We start from the raw sequence: 20,164 nt of genomic DNA on the forward strand, positions 1-20,164 counted from the left end.
ACCTGGTCCATGCTCCCAGTTTTTAGTGGAGTCCGAGTTGCTCATTTGCTTTTGTTACTTTGTATGAATTATTTTAGATACTATATGTTCTTTGTTGTGATTGTCTGTTTTCCATGTCTGGTCTTTGTCCCTGGATTTATTACATTCTTTTGATTTGCCCTAGAATCTTGGTTCCCTGGATTACTCTTGTACAGAAATTTTAGGTACTATATGCTGTACCAATGAAAATTATTGATACTGCTCTAGCCGTATCTGCCGTACTGTGCACTATGCCCCTATAAATGATTTCCATCCAATACACTAGTACATTATAAGGTTATCTTCAAGTGTGCATAACAAACAGAGTTATCAGTCCCTGAAAAATATTTTTTTCCTATTTTTCAGTCAACTAGAAGCACATGTTTGTAGTTTTAGTTCAATATATTTGATCTAAAAGATGAAACAGTTTCCTTTACTGACAATAACAACTGTTGTTTTTCTTGATACAGTGAAACTTCTCTACACTGAACACCGTAGGAACTTCATAATTAATTTGTTTTTTTTTGGTTTTTGTTTACAAGGCTTAAAGAATACTAGACAAAGAACTGATATCCAACAGTAGGTATCCTTTTTTTAGGGGGGTAGGGGTGGTGGCGCTAATTAAGGTATATGTTAGTAATATGTCTACAAATACCAAAACAAAATCTACAAGATATTAACACTTGGCTTAAGTAATTTTCATTGCTTATCATCAGGTTTTGGTATTATTTAGAGATTAGTTGACAGGATTTACAGTATCACTTTCTGTCATATCAATATATTTCCTAATTCTGTATTAATGTGTTAGCTACTATAAATAGTTAAAAATGATTTTTTTTACCTGGTAAATATGTCTCAGTTTCTGTAGTCCCTCTTTGGCACCCCAAGAGCAAAGTTCATGCAACCCTCGTAAGTGCAGGTCAAACTTTCTCCCTTTTGTAACTTCTACTAGTTTTGGCTTAAAATATTATCAATATCAAATTTTAAAAACAGAATGAGGACTTTAAAATCAAGAACAGATATCAAGATTCCTGCAGTGTTTTCTTACCTAGGCATGCAATATATAATGAGATAAAGCTTTCCAGGTTGGAGTGTAAGATGGTGTAAACATTTTGATCAGAAATTACCCCGTATTTTATCATAGTAGAATGTAACTAATATTTTGCTTAAACTTTCACTAAGACTGTCTTTATTGTTGAGAACATTGTCTATTAGGCTTCTATAGGTTTTCTAGGAAAAATTCTTTAAAATTCTAAAATATGCATGAATCACTTATTGTCTTCTTTTGCATGATTCTTAGCTCGAGCTGTACCTAATTGGTTGATTTTAACAGCTCTAATTTTTTGAATCAGTTTAATCACTATGGTACATTGTAAATAAAAATCAATACCTTATAGTTATGAGAATCAAAGAATAGAAGATTGTCCATATCTGCTATACTTCCTAATGAGGCAACTGAAAACAAAGAACAGGATAAATTACATAGGTAAAATTTGCAACAAATGTTTTCATATGTTTAAAATCATATACAAGGACACATATGTTACTGTTAAGTATGCCATACTATGGTTAATTCATCTTTTTGTGCATGAAATCATTTTTTTTTCAAAAAATGATTTAAAAAAAAACTCTTTTCATATACAGTATTGTTTTTTAAGCTTTCAAATGTTTTCTGTGATGGTACTAAATACATGAAGAGCACATGACAAACATGCATTCTTCATGTGTTTACAAAACATATAACAATTTACCATGAGTACAATTATATACATGTACAGTGTAACCTGTCTTAGTGTTAAACCCTTTGGATTAAAAGTAATTGTTCTTGGGAGTTATTTAACATCAATATCAGGCACGAGACCGCAATTTATTTTCAAGTGCATTTCAATATACACATTTGAGCAGATTAAAAAAATTCCACCTGTGCAAACTGAATAAAACTTCTCTGGCCTAAAGATATGTACAAAAAGGATTTTATATATAAATTGTAGAAAATTTTACCATCATTTTCTGAAATTAATACATATAATTTGGAGATAGGGTAAACATGACAAATGAGTTAAAAGTCCTAAATTTTAACCTTCTTCCACTGAACCAAATCACAACTTTTAGTCAGAATTGATTAATGAAAAAAAATCCCATGTAATTTTAACCTATTTTCTACCAATTAGAGGCAAAACTTCAGCAAATAAGTTTCCAGTAAAAATATGGATAAATGTGGAAGGTACCTACTACTAAAGTTGGAACTATATTCGTATACAACAAAAACCAAGGAGAATTAATTGTGTTCTCGTACCATCACTATGAAGCTTGCAAATTAGGAGTCATTCAAACATTCTAGTGACAGAAAAATCTTTCAATCTGGATTATCTCCCTTTCCCCTAAGAGCAGGTTTTTTTACAGATTCCAAATGCATTGAAACTGATACAAAGGAATTTTTAGAGGTTTAAGCAGGTTTTAAAGTTAATCAGTGTTTGGTTTTGACAGGTTTTTTTATTAATCAGAGTTTGGTTTAGACTTCCTGTTAATTGTATAACCTATTTGTTTGAAAAAAATATGCAATTAAGAGAAATTGTCATTTCAGGGAAAAATACATGATATTTTCAATGTTTAAGTGGATTACATTCTTTCCTTTTGTCTAATCAGATTTCTGCTTTAGTGCCTATTCAAAAGAAAGAGATAATATTGTAGTAAAAACTAATTTCTTAAGAAAACTGAGGTAATTCACTTATGATGTATTGTTGTTATACCCATTTAAGTACAGTTTTGAATAAATTTAAAAAAAATATATTTATGCAATTTAGAGGAATTTTCCCATTTTTGGCCTTATATTATGCAAATAAGAGGATATTTTGACATGGATAAGAAGGAAAATGTTTTTGTTCTTTAAGTTTTTATGCAATTAACAGGGATATACAACTAACTGGTATGCCAGTAAGTGTAATCCACTTTATTAAAATTTATCATCTTAAAAGTGAAATATCAGCCAAGTTGTATGGCAAGGTGGGGGGGGAAGGGCATGCATTATCAAGAATTGATAAATGTCTGGAGAAAGCCCTATAATAAAGTCTGTAATTACTTTATCACAAATATCTACAATTTTTATTAAAAGGTGTTTTAAGGCCCTCTTCCTCTATAACCAACTAAAAAAACAAACTGCTAACTAATTGAAAAAAATAGAAAAGTCACTTGTCAATCATCAATCACATGATTAATTTACATGCTGATGTTCAGTTGCTTTCAATAGAAAATATTGTAGCACTATACTATATGAACATTTATGTATTTACTGTAATAATAATATTGAAGATGAGAAATACTTTTTGCTTGAATGTAATTTTTACTCACATTTACAATAAGATTTATTCACCAATGCCTGAGCTTTTAACAAGGACTTGTACCTTTTAGATATCGATAACAAACTTGAATTTTTTTTGTTCCAATTTTAGCTAGTTGTGTAAATAAAATGTTTTATTACCTAATTATAAGGTTTTATCTTGTTTATTAAATATACACATATTTTTCTCTGTTTTCAAAATTTATGCAGGACAGGGCGCTCTATTGCACTGTCGATGTACTACTGCACGGTGCAATAGTTTCCTTGAGAAGTCTATTGCACTGACCCCATAATGACCTTTATCTAAGACTTTTGATTGGTTGAACTTTTTTAAGCATTTCATTCAATTGGAATTTACACACAAAAACTTGTGTGTAAAAACGTAGATGTGACTCTCGTCTGCCAATTCGTAAACATGGAGCGGTCAATTTCCTATTCCTGGTCGAATGGTTGTCTATTTGACCTATTCCCCATTTCCATTCTTTATGATATCTCATAGACAAATTAGGTAATAAAACAGTTCTATTGCACGAGGCCAATGGCAGTGTGCAATAGAACACTTGATCATTCTCAGTACCAAAGGACAAATGTTCTGGTCTATTGCATCCGACCCATTTAATAACTGTATACTATAGACAACAAGCATTAATTTAGTATAATGTTATAAGCATTATAGTATTTAATATTTTTTTATCTTGCTTTCTATGGTTTGTTCAATTTGTAGTGTCCCAAAAGCTGTTATCAGCTGGCATATTTTACAATAACTATGTTCTTTTATTGATGTGTAATATGTACTGTAAACGATGGTGACACTTGAATCAAATATTATTTGTTGTTGCTGTTGTTAATATAAAAGAAGTTACTGCAAGTTACTGCATGCATTTTTCAATTTGTGATATATCAATGTCATAAATAATATTGCAGTATAGAATAACTTCGCCTGTTGTAAAGTGCAATAATAATTTAATATAGAAAGCAATCAAAACATAAAAAAATATGCAATCACTTCTCTAAATGTGTAGTGCAATAATATCAACTACAGAAAGAAGTTGAAATATGAAAAATGTAATAACTTCTCTTATTTCATAACGTAATAAATTTTCGTCAGAAAGAAACTAACATAATAAAAGATATGAAATGACTTCTATTATTGTATAGCACAAAAATATTTCCTACAGAAAGAAGTCAAAATATGCAAAAAATTCAATAACTTCTCTTATTTTATAGTGCAATAAAATTTTCTTCAGAAAGCAACTAAATAATAAAAGGTATGCAATAACTTCTTTTATTTTGTGTATAGCAATAACATTTACTACAGAAAGAAGTCAAAATATGTAAAGATACATGTTTGCATTGACTTACTGCATGCCACTCATCATCTTAGTTCCGTTCAATTGTAAATGTTCCAGTACAATACACAACAACAAATCATCCTATAAAATTCGACTTACACTGAATCTGATTTTCAGGTGTTTCTATACTGTCCCATTCCCAAAGACTTGAAGACTCAGTAGATTTAGTCTTATTTTTATTGGCCTGGGCTTTCTCTTCTATCTTTAGAAATCTCTGCTCCATTTTCTTGTCAGTCTAGAACAAATACACAAACAATGCCACATATGTAAAAAACCTGAAAAAAACTGTTAACTGAGTATGTAGATTTCATCAATATTTCTAGATGTTACAAGAAAAAACCAGACAATAAATTTGTTTTTTGTAGTTTTTTCTCAAATTTGTCCTTACAAAAGACAACCTTCTTCCTGAGATGGCCCTTACCTTCACACTACAAGGTTATGCATGCTCCTTATAAATCACTCTTTTAGCCAATGAAACGTTTTAAAAGTGGCAGTGTCAAAAAACTTGTCGTCACATTATACTATGTTTCATGAAATGGCAGCGTAAAAGATAAGTATGTTGTGTAGGAATTATATTCAAACATTACAAAAAGTGGACAATCTGACAGGTGCATATTCATTTATCATGTTTATACTGGTTTCTTTCCCTGTTATTTACTAAAAATTATATCTCTTACCCACTAAAATACTTATTGTGATATTTTTGTGTTAAAAATTTGAACCAAGAAAAAACAAGAGGCTCCCACGAGCCTAAATCACTCACTTGGTTGAATTTTGCCTTTTTAGGGCAATAAATTTAACAAGAAGTTGTCAAACAATTTTGACTTTGTTAGGACTTATCATAAAGTATCATTTCAGCAAGATATTGGCTAAAAACTGTAAAAAAAAAAATAAAACCATCATTTTTTCCCCTTTCAAGGGCAATAACTCTTACAAAAAGTTGTCTGACAAAAGTTGTCTGACAACTTTTATCCCTGAAGACTTTTGAAGTCGTAATAACGAGGATCATTTCAGCTATTGATAGAATTTGGCTAAACCTAACGGTTTTGGAGGTATATGCAAAAAACTACTGTCTAACCTCTATGTTCTATTTTTAGTAATGATGGCCATGTTTTTTGATGGATCAAAAATCCCCACATCAGTTCTATGCAGGATACCCTAGGAACATTCATACCAAGTTTTGTTCCAAATTGGTCAAGTAGTGTCAGAGGAGAAGAGTTTTGAAAAATTGTTAACAACGACGGACAATGACGACAGCAACGGACACAAGTGATGGCAATAGTTAACATGGCCTTTGGCCAGGTGAGCTAAAAATTATGAGCTGTTAAAACATTTATTTGTCAAAATGCGATTTCAAAGTAACATTTCTAAGCAACTTCAAAGTATTTTTACAAGGTAAGAAGTAGACAGTTTGCAGGCATTTTTGTATCCAGACATATTAAAAGGCCACATGTTTCTACATACATAATTTATATACACAATAGACTTTCATAGTTGGAATACTTTAGCATTGTTAAGTTGTAGAATCATATATTCTTCAAAGTAAAATGTCATGAAATCATGTGTTTTTACACAACTTTGCAGAATGTACAGTTTCCATATTATTCATGGATGAACTGCAAAAAAATGGTTTTGTTGGCAAACTAAGAACTAATTTTACTGAATATCATACAGCAATCATATTATAAAGAGAATGGATATGGTGAGTAGTCTGTCTAAGAGACAACAACCTACAGGGATGAACCATAAGGAAATCCTCATACCACTTGTCAGACTACAGCTGTCCCCACAACAATTTCATTTTCAGGGCATAATTCGATATAAACCAAAACCTCCTTCCTAAATGAATCTATGAGAGTACATATAATACTTTACACCCCTGTTGGCACAAAACCCTACCAGTGTTGGGTTGAGTTGACTCAGAACAGCCTGTATTTCTGATGTCTGTGACTCTAAGATTTTCAGACTTTGAAGCAGCTTGTTGTCTTGGTCTGTCTGTCCTGGTTGTATCTTAGCTCTGTATCTATTCACTATCTGATCTAAAGAGAACAAAACACATTCCTATACAGCCACAACTACCACATGATAATCATGAGATAATCATATGTAAAATGAAAAAAAAATCCCATCTCCTGTTACCATACCTACATGTATATACCCTATTTTTTTGTGCCTACCCTAAAAAATTTCCGACCATTTTGGCTCAAGCACCATTAAAGTCTTGATTGTTTCCCCTATAACTCTGACTACAATGTGTTTGAAAAATAAAACAATAAATCTACATGTTCCTACCTACCTTTTTCTTCTAGCTAGTAGTAGGAAGACCCTTGTTTTTATTTTGGTCCAAAAAGTCCATCCCAAAACAAAATTTAAACAAAGAAATTAATGAGCTAGCATCTCTTTATTTTGAACATGATTATGATTTTTTTTTTTACAAAATATGACTTTTTAGTAGAACTGCTATATGAACAAATCCCATCACGCTTGCTGTGAAATTTTCTGTCTTGATGCAATACTTGCCTTTTTTCCAGTAACACAATACCTTTAGTATACTGTAAATCCATCATAAACTTATCAAGATCATTCTTGAAAACCAACTTGTTTCCATATCTTAGGTATCTGGCAATCTTAAACAGACAATATTCATGAAGATATACATGTTGTCATGCTAGTAACAAGAGGCTCCCAGGAATCACTCACCTGGTTTTGCCTTTCATACCAAGTTTGGTTCCAATTGGTCAAGTAGTGTCAGAGGAGAAGAGTTTTGAAAAATTTGAAAAATTGTTAATGACGACGAAGGATGCCAAGTGATGGCAATAGCTCACATGGCCTTTGGCCAGGTAAGCTAAAAACCCAATATGTACAGGAAGTTGATGTCAGACAGCAACCAAACCACTTCCAATGTATGCCCAATACATACATACCAAGTTTGAAATCAATCCAACCATAGCAATTGGGAACTGAGATTTTTTTGACAAAATTTGCTTCATCAATTGCCTTGAAGTGAAAAGTCAGTAAGTCTGTTGATATCAGACAGCAACCAAATTTGCTAACAATGTATGCCCCATCTATATAAAGCCACATACCAAGTTTAAGATCAATTTGTCTTGTGAGAGCTGGGATTTTTGTGACGAAAATTTTGATGGATGGACAGACAAGGTGAACGAATCGAATATACCACCCACAATTTGAATGGGTATAATATAAACCTATTTGCAAATTATATTTTGTTTCCCTACAAGAGAAATCATATAAAAATCAAGTTGATGGGAAACCTAAATGCTTTTTCCATGTTCCCGAAATCCACAGATAACTACTAACCATGACATACTCATCAGCTTATCACCTCTGGTTTTAGAGGGTTCCTATTGTTTGTATTGTATTGTGTGTACTTTTTGGTTCATTTGTGTTGCTTGTTTTTTTGTTTGGCATAATTTTGGTGTTCATAGCCTTGTCTTAGTCAAGGCTTTCCCTTTGTTTTTACTTTGGATATTGAGTATTTCTTCTTTTGTATCAGCACATTGAATTGAAATATGATGTTTAGTATCACGATAAACAGATACATATATAACATAAATGAAGCACAAACTTTGGTGTATAATATTCAGACATAGAGTGGAAAGATTGTGCTGTATTCTTCCATGTACATGATGTATTCTGCACACTTTTTTTCAACTTTTTCTTTGTTGCAGAAAAGGGTGAGTGGTACACATGTGCACCAAAACAATAAGTTTCTAGATTTTTTTATGAAGACATTTTGTGAATCAGATCCAATGTCAACATATCCAGTCATTTTGTAGTTTTGAGAACAGTTTTATTTTAAATAAACAAATTAAATTTTACTGCTATCTAGTAGTTGTTTTATCCATCAATGCCATTTTCTTGCATTTCTCGGTTTATACGAAAAAACCATTATTAGCTTCATAGTGTTCCCGAAAGACTGCTTTAGGTAACCATGGTGACCTTGCCCCTTTTTTTATTAATATCATTAGTGCGCTTATGTTTTCCTGTCAAGTTACCCCAAAAAGATAATAATTTTTGCATGATGTGCATTGAAATTTGCTTCTACCATACTAGAGAGACCTTTTTCATCTGAATTCTCTGCCCTTTTTAACAGCTGCAGATAACACTACTATATGTATATATTGAAACAAAAATGTTAAGATAATGTTTATAAAACAATGATCATGAAAAAATTACCATAGAAATTACACTCAGATTATATATGTATCACAGAGGTGGATCCAAATTTTGGAAAAGGGGTCCATAAAAAAATGGGGTTCCAAGCTACAATTTGTCCATTTTTACCAAAATTCTGTAGAAAATCAACAAAAGTTTCCAACAAAAGGGGAGAGTTCCAACCACCAGAACCCCCTCCCCTGGATTTGCCTGTTACCACAAGAGGGCACTGTCAGTACAGATGCAGAGCACCGAGTTGCTCATTTACTTTTGTTTCTTTGTATTATGTTATTTCATGTTTTTTTGTTATTTATGTCTACTTTCCTTGTTTAGACTTTATTCTTGGACCATATTCTTTTAATTACCACTCATGCATTACATCTTTTTTCCCTTGATTACACTTTTACATCATATACTTTGAATTCTCATTGTAAAGAAATAGACTCATTTTACATGATGTTCTATCAATAGAAGCTTTGTTTCTCAAGAACAGCTTGGCACTAAGTGTTAAAAATAACAGAACAGACTTACCTTTTTAAAATTTGTACTAATTTCTTCATAGAAGTCCAGCAATTTTCTAAAAAGCAAGAGTATAATTTAAAACAGGAAGTTTCATTGGTATGACAATTTCTGATGGGACTTGTTGGGTTTTACATTATTTTAAGTAGCAGTTTTTATAAAAATCAGACAGAAGGTGATCCAAGCATGTCAAAAACCTCTGAATTCAATTCTATTTCTAATTCAGACACATTAACACACTACAAAACCAGTCTTATTCTTTCATTTGGTTGTTGCATTTTTGAGATAAAAGTTTTCATTTTTGATTTGGTTGATTTTAGTGGGAGATAAATGTATGGCTTTCTCGAAAATACAGAAAAGACTATTGTCACACAAAAATACAACATATGGAGGCTGTGAAAAACACTGTTTTCCATACCATGAATCATCTCTACCATAGGCAGTGTCTGAATTTTGTATGGACTTGTACTTTAACAGTCAAAGCATGGGCCTTCCCCCTCTGTCTAATTCATATGTAGACCTGTACTACTTACTTTTGATCTGGTGTTACATAGCTGATGGCAAATGGTCTGGAGTATCCCCTGGCTTGTTTATCTAGTAGTACAAAATGGTGAACCTAAAAGAATAAAACTTCTATAGAATAATGGTAGTTTAAAGTCAAAACAAAAAATATCATGAATATCACAGATAGCCCAATAGGGCAAGATATGTAGTCGAAAGTGATGTGATTCCATTTTAAAAAAATTGGCAATGTCACATTGTCATAGGAAATTTTCTGTTAAAATACAGCTGTCCTTGACTGAGTTGGACTTGTTCTTGATGACGGGAATTTATATTGAAATTTTGTGAAGCTGCTGCTGATAAATGCTCTATAACACTTATATACTGTTCACTAGCATCCTGACCAACAAATGCAGTTTTTGAAGGTATTATTGAAACACATACTTACAAATGCATAGACATTTTCCTTGGTATCTGACATCATAACTTGCAAATCTTCTGGCATGCTGAACCCTCTGTACAATATATATATATTCATATAATCGTCAATTCTTCATTGCAATTACATCTACATGTATCATGAGAAAAAGGTTGGGTGCATATGTCAAAGAGACAACAACCTCACCTGGATAAAAAAAGTCAGCCAAAGACCACCCTTTGGTCTTCAATGAATGAGAAAATCCTCATACCACAGAGTAGAGTGCAGCTGGCCAAAAACATCATTATATATACACAGGTACAGTGAAAGAGTTGCCCATATATACTCCAGTAACATAAAAACAAACTAAAGGTGAAAATGAAACAAGACATACAGAGACAAGAAATTACTGACTTGGGACAGGCACAAAAAATGTGGCAGGGTTAAAGTACTTTGGTGTGATCTCAATCTTCTCCCTTTAAAATCTGGCAACTGTGGAAAAAATATTGCATAAGTAGACAAACCTAAAATCAGCTCAAAAAGGTCTGAATCCCTTGTTACAAAGGAAATAAAGAAACTGAATATAAATTACACACATGTCATACTAAGGACATGTCAGCTCCAGACTAGTTTAAACATACAAAAAGTTATATTCCCATCGTTTGTACAATCAATCCAAATTCTTCTCATGCTGGTTTGAGAATCATGGTATATCATAAGTCATACAATACAGACACAACCTGTATCATACTAAAAACATCTAGTGTTTTAATTTGTATGTAAAGACCCTATGAGTGAATCAATGTTAATACCCAAAAATGCTATCCTTACTGATTTGACATTATAACCCAAACCTTAATATTTGATACATGTATCACATCTAAATGTACATGTACATGTATTTCAGGCACTTCAAAGTAAAGTGAAACTTGTCCAAAACCAAACCCTGAAAAATCTTCAAACTTGTCTAAATAGGACCCTGACAATCTTAAAACATGTCTAAATCAGACATTTTTTTAAGTCACACTATATCAGTATAATTGTATTTTGAATCTTGGTAAACCAAACACCTATCTAAACCAAACCACTCTTGGTGAACCAAACACCTGTCTAAACCAAACTCCTGTCTAAACCAAACCAATCTTGGTAAACCAAACTCCTGTCTTAACCAAACAAATCTTGGTGAACCAAACACCTGTCTAAACCAAACCAATCTCGGTAAACCAAACACCTGTCTAAACCAAACCAATCTTAAATATTAAAAGTGGTTTCACTGTACAAACATAAAGAAAAACAACTCAACCTACTAAAGTGTATGTTCTTTGTAAGAATCAGGCAATCAGATGGAGATGTACTTACTGTTGTCCAGAAGATCCTTGATCTATAGACATGATCCGCACTGTAAAGTCATTAATGTTAAAATGCAAGTCTCTGTCATTTGGAATGGTAATCTGAAGAAAAAACGAAACAACATGTCTCCTCAACAAAATATGGTCACAAACTGCTCAGTTTTTAAAACTTGCAAATTCCTTGAGATAGAACAAATATAAAGGTATGTCATGTCCGCTTTAAACAGCATACCTGTTAAAATTGTATAGAAACTCCAAGAACAAGAACATTTCCCATCTTTTCCAAGTAAAAAAAATCTCTTTTTTGCTAAACATACATCTAAATGGGTAAAACGACAATACCTTAATATTGTTATTGAAATACCTCAGTTTTCTTCAGAAGTTTTTTTTACCAGTTCATATGCTAGGCAAAAGTTATCTACTCAACTGGATGTCAAGTGCATTCTACAATATCTGGGAAGTGAAAAACTGAAAACTAGGGGTCCAAATTTACTTTCAAGATTAGGGAGGCCTGGACTTTTTTCAAGTTTTAAATCACTGGCCCATTTGGGGAAAACCAAAATTCCAAATAAAATGTTGACATGAATAACGCTTGATGTCCTGGACCCAGGTAATGAAAATTCAAAGGACCAACAGGACCTTGATCAGAAATTAAGGGTCTGGAACCTTAAACTACTGGTAATTTGAACCCTTGAAGACAGTTCCTTTTTGTACATGTATAATGTTCACTATTAATAGGGACGGTATGTCAATGACACCCTACATGTACTTACATGTATGTACATGAAGATCCTCTGTTAAAACATTAACATTAATCACTTCATTCCGTCAGAAGTGATGTATGCAGTTAGAATGTGATCGTTTGAACTTTTTAGGCAAACACACATCATACGTTACAGGAAGTCAATACATCAGCAATGTAACAACACAAAGGTGCATTACCAATGAAATTAAATGTAATTTGAGTTTAAATGTAGCTCTGTCCCTTATTAAGGCTAAGCCTATAATTGTATTATTTTAAAGCACCCTCTCACCACAGGTTTTGGTCCTTCCAGTTCAGAGAACTCAGCAATGATAATGATATCAATGTCAAGCTGTGTATTGGTGCCTTGTCGATGCCATGGATTGGGTAGCCTAAAGGCAGGGTACAGGTACTCAGGAAGTATGGTATTAGTGGGGTAATCTTTTTCCATACAACTATCCATGTAAGCTATATCTGCTCCAAACATGTTATCTTCTTACCTAAAAATGATATTTTTCATGTACAAAAAATTACCTGTAATTCCAAAGGACTGTCAAACACTCAACATGGAACAGTCCAGTATCCATGGTAACAGTAAAATTTGGTTTGTTCAAGTAAATAATACTATATAGACACATGTACAACTACAATGTATGTTACTGGTCATATTGTTGGGTCATCATGAAACTAGTATTATGTTTAAAATGATATAAAATAATATGTTTAAATCATTTTAAAAGAATTTATGACAAAAATATTTTAATGAGATAAAATAATATGTTTGAATTATTTTTAAAAAGTTCGACCTAAATATTTCAATGGTAAAATCACAAATATTTAAAAGCCTCTTTCAAAAGGGAGATAATTGGTGAGAAAATATTCTATAGAAACGTAATGGGAATTTTCTTTTTTTTTTTATGTTACAAGAAAAAGAGATTGGTGATCACCAATTTTCTTTTTATCATGAAGGAATGTATTTACATTAAATTTCTTCAGTGTGTTCATTCAAGATCATCTTTGAGATAAAAAGGATAGTCTATATACTAGAAATGTTAGGTATGACCTACCTTAATACTTCTATGTGTCTCAGGCCATCAATAATGTAACTGTATTGGTGATATTAATGCTTAAGGCCGTTTTTATTTGTACATCACACAAATATTTATTGCTACAAGATTTGAGTTTGGCTTAACTTTCATGCTGTTTTAGCAGGAGTCAGAGAAAGTTCCATTGATACTACTTCCTTGTGTATTGACAGAATAAAGAACTACATTGTATCATCAAGCAATCGATAAAATTTGCATATCACAATAAACTACATGTTAGTTGAATTTTAATTAAATGTGCCCTTTTTCCATGTTACATGTACATTACCATGTCAAAAAATGGGATATACAATTGTATATTTAAAAATGTTACTAACTTAATTATTTGAAATATTTGCAATCAATGGTATCAACATTCAAGGAAATAAATCTGGAATGAAACTACATGTAAAATGTAAGTACATGTAGGTTTGGCATTTCAACTTGAAATTTATGGGAATCGTCTGAAATGCATAACATGTACTTAAAGGTATATTTCAAATAAAATTTGTAGGAATTATCTGAAATGCATTACATGTACTTAAATGCATATATATATCATTGAGAACTAAAATCAAAATTTTGGTGTGACACACTGTTCTGACCCGAACTTTACATAAAGAGATTAGTGAATGTATAATTTATTAGCACTAAACACTTAAATTTACAATCATGTTTTATGGCTTGACATTAACAGAATAAGATATCACACACAATAAAAGCACACAATTAACATTTAAGTACTATCTAAGCACATGACCCTACTGTCAGCACAAATTTTAATTTCTCCACTCTCCACAGTAAATATACAATGTATTATGAGTGGAGTCACAGTGTCTCCTCTCTCCACAGTGGAGATATTATAAGTGGAGTTACAGCATCACTGCTCTCCAAAGTGGAATCACCATTTCAATAATTGCCTGTAGTTTACTAATACTGTCTTTATACCAAGGTATATTTAATGTTTCTAGCAGGTTAATAACATTTTAGTAATTAACAGAAATAATATATTGAAAAGTATAGAAATAGAGCAATTTATTCCAGTTTTTACTTTGGTGGAGTCACAGTGGAGTACATGAGTGACTCAACTGTGAAAAGCAGAGAAATACATATAAAAATTTTAGTTGATGGTAGTGTGATGTGACAGTGGTACTACATGTACAGGGGCCAATTTAGAAATTAGAGCCAAAATGAGTGAAAAAAGAAATGATTCTAATTTCTTAAGATATGACAATATTAAGGCCACTGATGAGTTTAAAAAATTTCTTGACAGGATCCTCGGTGAGGAATTTGCCATGCCCCCCAAAGAAAATTTTGAAATATTAAACCTCAAATCCTACATTCTGAGGGAATCTTGCCGGGGCCCCCTGGATCCGCTACTGCCCATTCTTTTTGTTTATATGTTTTCCTGCTGAAAAAGCCACATGATAATAGTCTAAACTAATGTCATCCACTTTCTTTTATCAACTCTTGCATTTTGAAGTGTTTTAGACACTTACTGATGGGATTATCATTGTTAATTGGATTCAAATTTATTCTGTCATATGATTAATCTGTTTCTGAATGTATCATATGTTTTCAAAGGGCTGTGAAGCCTGTATGTAGGCATGTGCACATGGCCATGATTGTGTTTACCTTTGACTAGACAATGAGGATTTTTATTGGTTCAATAATATATTTACAATGTACATCTGATTGACACCTCCCATGAGGATATTGTGAGTGACAGTCACCTGGTCTAATTACCTTTGATTGGCTTCAGTTGTAAATTGATTACGGTCAATTAACTTTGACCAGGTGTCAATGGTAACACAATTGTTAAATTGGACAAGGAGAGAATATCCGTTGCTGATAAAGTTTCTGTCAATTTTAATATACAAAACCTAGACGCCAAGAAAATTGCCAACAGGTTATTTTTGACGCCAGATCAATTAAAAAATCACATATTGAGACATTGGTGAAGCCCAGCGTGATTCCAGCATATACATATACTAAGTATGTTAGATCATACATTTTTTATGAGTTGCCAACATTCTTTCATAAATAAAATGTTAATTTAATAATGCTGCATGAGTGTTATTAAGAGAAAGGGATATTTGATTCAATGTGAAAGAAAGATTTGAAAAGAAAGACAGCAGTGTTTTTGAAGTCTTCGTGTAATGCTTATATATGTATATGGTAGTTGTATGGGGTTTACAAATGTAACAGCAGTTATTGTTTTATTTTGCAAATTTGCATATCACTAACTTTTTTTTTGTTTGAGGCCCGTTGCTTAAAATCTTTATAGCTTTTCTGCATACATGTATGTTGTTGAATATCGGTGGTGGTCAAAACAAAAAATATCTCCTGCGCCGATTCCCAAAAGGGATTAAGTTCTGGTAAGTGCTTAACATGAAAATGTATACTGTATCATCATGACTATGTCCTAGCTGCGAAATCGTAGCTCTTGATCCTTTTTTTTTTAATTTTGCGATATATTAAGAAAATACAAAAAAAATAGTTAGAGCTACGTTTCGCAGCTAGACTATGTCCCATGTATGTTATATATTTTTAATCATAATTGTTCTTATGATGTTCTGTACCATGGCCAATGGGCCTCGACCATTTATTGTTGATGAGTTTGTGGCAATAAAATATTGATTTGAATTCTAAAAATATCAATATATTCAATTTTGTCCCCTTACATTTTACAGCTGCCACATATTATCATCTTTTAAGTGACATGACCACCATGATCCCTCTTTAAATTGCATCATTTACCTTTTCGAACTTTATTTCCACCTCCTTATTTTTACCGGAAGTACATATGTGTACTCTAAACAAGACCGAATGACGGACAGAGAATAGGAACATACCCGAGAAGTAATTATATACACTTCGTGATAAAAAGTATCTTTTATAAACAGGATTCCATATTTATAGAAAGCATTGAAAATAAATGACTCAAACAGAAACAAATAAACAAACAACGACAAAAGAAAACAAAAACAAGAAATTAAAACATATTTTTCTTGCACGTTCCGTTTATTTTTGAAATTTGCTATTTGTCTTTTTTGTCTTGTTTGTTTGTTTTGGTCCGTAAGGGTGAAAAATGCATTACATGAACAACATTCTAATCCTTTTATGAATAAAACTGACCTTTTATTTTCAGTCTTTAGGAAAATGCACATCGAAATCAAATTACAAGAATATCTTTCTCTTTAATTACATGCCTCGATTTCAAAAGATCTCACTGAAGTGAGAATTATCTCACATACCCTTTTAATTTAAAAAGGTAGACATTGACCGTAAAAATCGATTATGTACGCAATGTAATCAGGTTGAAGATGAAGAACATTTTAAATTCTTCTTTTTTGTAATAGATTTTCTAGTAATAGACAGATTGCAAATTTTACAGAAATTAAATTTAGATACTTATGATGTCCATGCACTAATTTATCAAATAATTTCATGTGTCAATTTCTGAATCCAATCTCTATACAAAATGCAAGAAATATTTTTTCATATATTTCTACATACTTTGATATCATATAATTTGTTGGTAAAACTTTAATATAATACTAAATCTGATATCTTGTTGAGTGGAGGAAAACACCAAATGTATAATTTTTGGTTATCCTAATAGAATACATGACATTTTAGTTGAGTAGGCTTTGAAACCATAACCACATAATCTCCTGTGCCACACGGCAAATGTACCATTTTGTATGGCATGCCAAAGTGGACAAAAATGAGTATTTTCTAATATTAAAAATGATTTTTTAATATTACAAATTCATTTTCTAATATTACAAATTAGATTTCTTATATCACAAAAAATACTTTTTTAATATAAAAAAAACGATGTTTTAATATTAGAAATTTATTTTCTAATATTACAAAATGCATTTGTTGTATTCATTACGATTTTTAATATTAGAAAATCATTTTGTAATATTAAAAAAATGTCACTGATTTTGCAATATTGCAAAGTGATTTTCTAATGTTACAAATTCATTTTCTAATATTACAAATTCAATTTGTAATATTACAAAATGTGTGTTGTTTTGTAATATTACTAAATCACGAATTTGTAATATTACAAAATGAATTTCTAATATTAAAAATTAATTTCTGATATTAAAAAGTGATTTTGTAATATTAAAAAGTATGTTTTCTAATATTACAAAATAAGTCTTTTTTAATATTAAAAAATGATTTTTCAATATTACAAATTCATTTTCTAATATTGCAAATTAGATTTCCAATATCACAAAACACTTTTTTAATATAAAAAAATCGATTGAATTTCTAATAATAAAAAAAAACAAAACGATTTTTTGATATTAGAAATTTATTTTCTAATATTAGAAAAACGGATTTGTCGTATCCAGTTACGATTTTTTAATATTAGAAAATCATTTTGTAATATTAAGACATGTGACTAATTTTGCAATACTGCAAAGTGATTTTTTAATATAACAAATTCATTTTTTAATATTACAAATTCATTTTCTAATATTACAAATTCATTTTCTAATATTACAAAATGTGTGATGTTTTATAATATTACTAAATCAAGAATTTGTAATATTAGAAAATGAATTTTTAATATTACAAAATGAATATCTAATATTAAAAAATCTTTTCTAATATTAAAAAAATGATTTTGTAATATAAAAAAATCATTTTCTTATATTACAAAATATTGATTTTTGTTCCTTTTAGCTTGCCATAATTTTGATTGTCATATGAGAAGCATGCGCTTAGAAGGGCGTGATTAGTACGTGTCTGTGTTACTTACCTCCATACTCCAGCAGTGCTAGAGGTTGTCTGGCAAGCTATTTTCCGACTTGATGCCACCGTGTAGGAACTGAATTCCAACTTCTTTCGTTGTAAGAGTAACAGTCATCTCACACAATTAACCAAATCAAACCAAATCAAGAACAATAACTCTTATTTCATGTACAATCTATACGAATTCTATCTCAAATGCGCATTTCCAAACTGAAAAACCATTATATATTATGTGGTCTGTAACTGATTCTAATTCTATACACAATACACAAAAGAGGTACCCCTATAAGTGTGATGGACGTTGGTGACGCGGTCAGGTAACATTTAACAGAATTTGTATCATCACGTGCACGTTGTCGATTTTGGTCTGCAAAACGTACAATCTAAATGACATGTCGAGCAACGAGTGAGCATGTACTCCGATCCTAAACAACGATTAATCTGTGATCATTAAACTTTATAACGCCTCATTTCTTTCATTATTAATTACTTAGAAGCACGAAGTTCTAAGTTCTGTCCTTCATTTTTTGTTAATCCTGAATTTCAGTATGTTTTCATCTAAATAATGGGATAGCCAAATAAGGCGTAAGTTTTAGGTTACCTTAATTAGGTCACAAAAGTATAGAAAAGCACCACAAGGCACCGACAATTAAATAAAGCGAAGTGGTGGGGGTTGGGTTGGCTAGGAGTTTTTATTTTTTAAATGTTTAAAGTTTTGGAGTAATATTTTTTTAAATATTGGTTCTATATTTCCCCATCACTTAACAAGGTATATTTTCAAATAACAATATTGATTTTGGCTGCTGTTAAAAAATAAATAAAATATCAACCCCCCAGGATAAAAATGGTCAGTGCCTAACATTACAGAAACTCCATTTTATCATTGTCATCTTTTATTATAAACGTACTCAAACAAAAGCGAACAAAATATCCAACAAACTGAAAATTTATACTTGCAATCTGCAACAAGATCTGAACACATAAAGAAAATAGAAACAATGACAACAGTAAAACCAAACAGAATCTTTAGGCCATGTATGATATTCTAAATACCGAACTAACACAAAGAGGCCTTAAAATTTATAGCAAAAATGAACAAATGACATTAATCTGGATTTTTGATTTGTTAATTCTTATATATGAGTCCAAGCTGGTATCAGCTAAATTAGATCTGCAACATATACGATATTAAGCCGTTTAAAAGCATTGTGAATTGACAAAAAATCTTGTGGGAAATTTCCCTAACTCAAATTTTTGTAATAGAAAACTTATATACACGCATAAACTAGAAAAATCAGAACGACCATACTTATTACAACAAAAATCATCCAAAGCAAAATACGCCGGACCACAAATTTTCATAGCGGGAGTCAAGTCAAAATATACATTTTAGATTGATTGTTGAAGGTCTAAAAGATACAATTTGCATTTAACAACAAAAAGAAGACACATATATTAATTGTAATTCATTATAGAGTTATATAACTAAGGTACTTATATATGTCCAGCAAAAAGGGGGCGCGCATCCAAGTTACATGTAGGTTGATTATAGAAAGTACGTGAAATAGAAAAGTCAACACCGCTTTCATTACAACAATAAATTAAGTACTTTTCTGTCTTAGAATCATGCAAAATATGTGTAGGGTGTGGTACATGAAGAAAAAACTCAGATTTTATTGCATTATCCACAGCGGTTGTTCCCACTATCAAATAATTATGTAGCCCGACTAGTACATGGATATTCGTGTTTATACCCTAGTCGGGTTGAATATTTGATATTGGGAGCAAGCCCATATGCATTATCCAAGTAGTTATACCTCATAAATTCAAGAAATAACCATCAAAGTGTTTGTAAACTGCCTGATGTTGATAGATAGGTCAAATTTAG

General features: G+C 31.3%; 1 protein-coding gene across 3 annotated transcripts in view; it reads right to left on the minus strand.

Moving 5' to 3' along the window:
* Nucleotides 1–16,314, minus strand: part of LOC148613153 (uncharacterized) — a 58,755-nt gene extending 42,441 nt beyond the window's left edge. For 2 of the 3 annotated variants that reach the window (XM_088586348.1, XM_088586346.1), the window contains exons 1-11: nt 16,261–16,314; nt 12,708–12,915; nt 11,684–11,775; nt 10,355–10,421; nt 9,939–10,021; nt 9,418–9,463; nt 7,250–7,334; nt 6,607–6,746; nt 4,807–4,942; nt 1,409–1,473; nt 860–976 (exon numbers count right to left, since the gene is read on the minus strand). In XM_088586348.1, coding sequence (XP_088442474.1) covers nt 860–976; nt 1,409–1,473; nt 4,807–4,942; nt 6,607–6,746; nt 7,250–7,334; nt 9,418–9,463; nt 9,939–10,021; nt 10,355–10,421; nt 11,684–11,775; nt 12,708–12,902 — 1,026 coding nt within the window. In that variant the 5' untranslated portion in view covers nt 12,903–12,915; nt 16,261–16,314. Of the gene's footprint in view, nt 1–859; nt 977–1,408; nt 1,474–4,806; nt 4,943–6,606; nt 6,747–7,249; nt 7,335–9,417; nt 9,464–9,938; nt 10,022–10,354; nt 10,422–11,683; nt 11,776–12,707; nt 12,916–16,184 lie in introns of all 3 variants that reach the window. The other variant, XM_088586347.1, reaches the window with a different exon arrangement.
* Nucleotides 16,315–20,164: the final 3,850 nt, after the last annotated feature.

The sequence above is a fragment of the Perna viridis genome, chromosome 6 (genome assembly GCF_037379345.1).
Source record: "Perna viridis isolate PV_CMFRI_1.1 ecotype Kerala chromosome 6, ASM3737934v1, whole genome shotgun sequence".
In the NCBI taxonomy this organism is placed as follows: Eukaryota; Metazoa; Mollusca; class Bivalvia; order Mytilida; family Mytilidae; genus Perna; species Perna viridis.